At 42.6% G+C, this 3,572-nt stretch overlaps 1 protein-coding gene across 1 annotated transcript in view; it reads left to right on the forward strand.

Moving 5' to 3' along the window:
* HSD17B6 (hydroxysteroid 17-beta dehydrogenase 6) overlaps positions 1 to 2,711 on the forward strand; it is a 12,653-nt gene extending 9,942 nt beyond the window's left edge. The window contains exons 3-4 of the mRNA XM_008072568.2: positions 297 to 460; positions 2,512 to 2,711. Coding sequence (XP_008070759.1) covers positions 297 to 460; positions 2,512 to 2,711 — 364 coding nt within the window. The remainder of the gene's footprint in view (positions 1 to 296; positions 461 to 2,511) is intronic.
* Positions 2,712 to 3,572: the final 861 nt, after the last annotated feature.

Here is a 3,572-nt window from a genome sequence, read left to right on the forward strand (position 1 = left end):
CCTCAGCCTCCCAAAGGCGCGGGATTACAGGCTGAGCCACCGAGCCCGGTTTAATTTTTTGATTTTTGTAGAGATGAGGTCTTGCCAAGTTGCCCAGACTGGTCTCGAACCCGGGTGCTCAGGCAATCCTCTTACCTCGGGCTCCCAAAGTGCTGGGATTATAGGTGTGAGCCACCGCACCTGGACTAGTAAAAGTATTTTAAATAATCTTTTTTGCTTTGTTTTTCTCTTCTTCAGAGCATTGAAATGATGGTGTCTTTCAATCAAAGGAATTGACTGAAGGGTTTTTATTTCAGGCGTGAGCTTAAACACTTCGGAGTGAAAATCAGCATAATTGAACCTGGCAGCTTCAGAACAGGAATAACAGACTTGAAGCGGTCCTTAGAGAGTGTGCAGCAGTCCTGGGAGGAAGCCCCTGTGCACATCAAGGAGGCCTATGGACAGCAATACTTTGATGCCGGTAAGTTTTCTCCTTTTGATAGGAATAGTGTGTACCCTTGCATGAGAAGGGGAAGAGAGGGTTGGTGGACAATGATTGGCAGTTCCTCTGAGGACATAGCTTGTTAATAACACTTTCCCAGAACAGAAGGAGGTCAGGAAGTCCCCAGGGTCCTCATGGTTGGTTTGGTGTGATGACTGTTGTGGTTGAGGTAGGGGACATGTAGACAGCCTAGAGCCAGCCTCTTCCCTACCCTGTCACCTGTGTGCCCGGCCATCTGAGCACTAGGAGGTATTATATGCTCACAGGCATGGAACCTCCGGGTCTTGAGAGAGGGTACACCTTGGTGGTTTGGCAGGGTTTGTGTGTGAGATGTCTGTTCAAGTAAAGTGCAGTCTTCATCGTCTATGCTTATAGCTCCTGTCAATATGGATGCTAAATTTTCCTAGAAAATACTACATTTGTATTATTTAGATTTAATAATATTTACAGTTGCCAGCAGAATTATTCACAATAACCCCAAAACGGAAACAACCCAAACATCCATCAACCGATGACTGCATAAATAAAACATGATGTAGACATACATGGGAATGTTATTTGGCGATAAAAAAGAATGAAGTACTGATACCTCCTACAACATAAAGGAACTGTGAAAACATTTTGGTCAGTGAAAGAAGTCAATCACAAAGCACCATAACATATAATTCTTTTTTATTTTATTTTACTTTATTTTATTTTTTTGAGTTGGAGTCTCATTCTGTCGCCCAGGCTGGAGTGCAGTGGCACACTCATGGCCACCCTAGTGTCAACCTGCTGGGCTCCGGTGATCCTTCTGCCTCAGCCTCCCAAATAGCTGGAACTACAGGCACGCGCTGCCACACCTGGCTCATTTAAAAAATTTATTTATTGTAGAGAAAAGGTCTCATTCCAAGTTTCCTGGGCTGGTCTCAAAGCTACGGACTCAGGCAAGCTACTTGCCTCGACCTCCCAAAGTGCTGGGATTACAAGCTGAGTCATTGAGCCCGGTCTTTTTCTGAGTTGGAATCTCACTCTGTCGCTTAGGCTAGAGTGCAGTGCCATGCTCACGGCCACTACAGTGATCTGCTGGGTTCAGGTGATCCTTCCACCTCAGCCTTCCAAGTAGCTGGAACCAAAGGCATGTGCCACCACTCCTAGCTGATTTATTTATTTATTTATTGTAGAGACGAGGTCTTGCCATGTTGTCCTGACTGGTTTTGAACCCCTGGGCTCAGGCAATCTTCTTGCCTCTGCCTCTCAAAGTGCTGGGATTACAAGCATGAGCCACTGCGCCTGGCTCACAACATATAATTCCATCAATATAAAATGTCCAGAAAAGGCATATCCATAGAGATAGAAAGTGGATTAGTGGTTGCCTAAATTGGGGGAATTGGAGATAAATGGGAATGGGTACAGGGTTTCTTTTTTGGATGCTGAAAATGTTCTAAATGTAGAACATTTTAAACTTAGACTTGGGTCATACAACTTTGAATATACTCAAAATTATTGATTTGTGCACTTTAAATTATTAAATTTTATGATGTATGAATTGTATATTGATTAGGATGTTTATAAATAGTCAACTGAAAAAAATAGCTTCACATAACTATGTTGTTCCAAACATACTTAAACATTTTCTAGTAACAGAATTGAGTTAAAATTATTTAAAATAAATGAAATAACTGGGTGTGGTGGCTCACGCTTGTAATCCCAGCACTTTGGGAGGCCGAGGTAAGTGGATTGCCAGAGCCCGCAGGTTCGAGAGCAGCCTGGGCGACTTGGCGAGACTTCATGTCTACAATAAATAAAAAATTAGCCGGTGTGGTAGCACGAGCCTGTAGTTCCAGCTACTTGGAAGGCTGAGGCAGAAGGATCACCAGAGCCCAGCAGGTTGAAGCTGGGATGGCCATGAGTGTGCCATGGCACTCCAGCCTGGGTGATGGAATGAGACTCCAACTCAAAAAAAAAAAAAGACTTCTGTGACTGCATGTAACAGGATCTTAAAAATGTAAGGAATAAGATTAGTGACCAATATTTCTTTTTATGTACAGCTTGCAAGCGCATCAGACAAGGGTTGTTGAAGTGTAGCACAAACCTGAACCTGGTCACTGACTGCATGGAGCATGCTCTGACATCTGTGCATCCCCGCACTCGATATTCAGCTGGCTGGGATGCTCAGTTTTTCCTCATCCCTCTATCTTATTTACCGACATCACTGGCAGACTACATATTGACACCATCTCAGCCCTGACCCGCCCAGACTGTCTAAAGAAAATTGGTTTGGTGGCTCTTGGAATGAAGACAACAATCTGAAATTAGTTGTTAGTTGTCTCAGTGATCCTTTTTTGGAACCCAGGTGTTTTGTAGCAATATGCTTTTTTTTTGCCAAACACTTATCTGGCATCATCAGAGAGCCAACATGTTTATATTTCAGATATCCAACTTAAGCTATTTTTGAATATCTTGTTTCAAGAACGTATCATTCTTTCTTGCCTTGTTAAGCATGGTAGACTGAGAACAAATTTAACCTATTTTGACATCATTTCTTTATGTATATGAATAATACTTTATGTATATAATTATGAATGTGTGTGGTGTTTTTCTTTTGGATTTAACTGCCTGTTAAAGTGAGGACTCACTTCAGTGCCACTAGACAAGCATGGCAGAAGGTAGAAATCTTCCAAATCCATCTTGGTTTATTTTCACTGTTATTAATAAAACTTAATTATGAAAGGAAAAATTCAGGATCAGTGTTAAACCTGATGTAACACTGGGGCAACAGGCATAAACTGGGATTGCTCTAGGTAAGCCAGGATGTGTAGTTACTATATAATTGTATTTGTTAGGACTCTCTAGATGCGAGCAATGGAAACCAACTGTGGTTGACTAAAACAAAAAGACAATTTATGGGTTCAATTTTCGCGGGTGGTATATGGAGTTGACATCTAAAGAGCTAGGCTTGAAGCCGGGCTCGGTGGCTCAGCCTGTAATCTCGTGCCTTTGGGAGGCTGAGATGAGTGGATATCCTGAGCCCGTGGGTTTGAGACCCGCCTGGGCAACTTGGTGAGACCTCATCTCTACAATAAATCAAAAAAATTAGCTGGGTGTGGTA

The sequence above is a fragment of the Carlito syrichta genome, unplaced genomic scaffold (assembly GCF_000164805.1).
Source record: "Carlito syrichta isolate Samal-C Ts95f unplaced genomic scaffold, Tarsius_syrichta-2.0.1 Scaffold315337, whole genome shotgun sequence".
Taxonomy (NCBI): domain Eukaryota; kingdom Metazoa; phylum Chordata; class Mammalia; order Primates; family Tarsiidae; genus Carlito; species Carlito syrichta.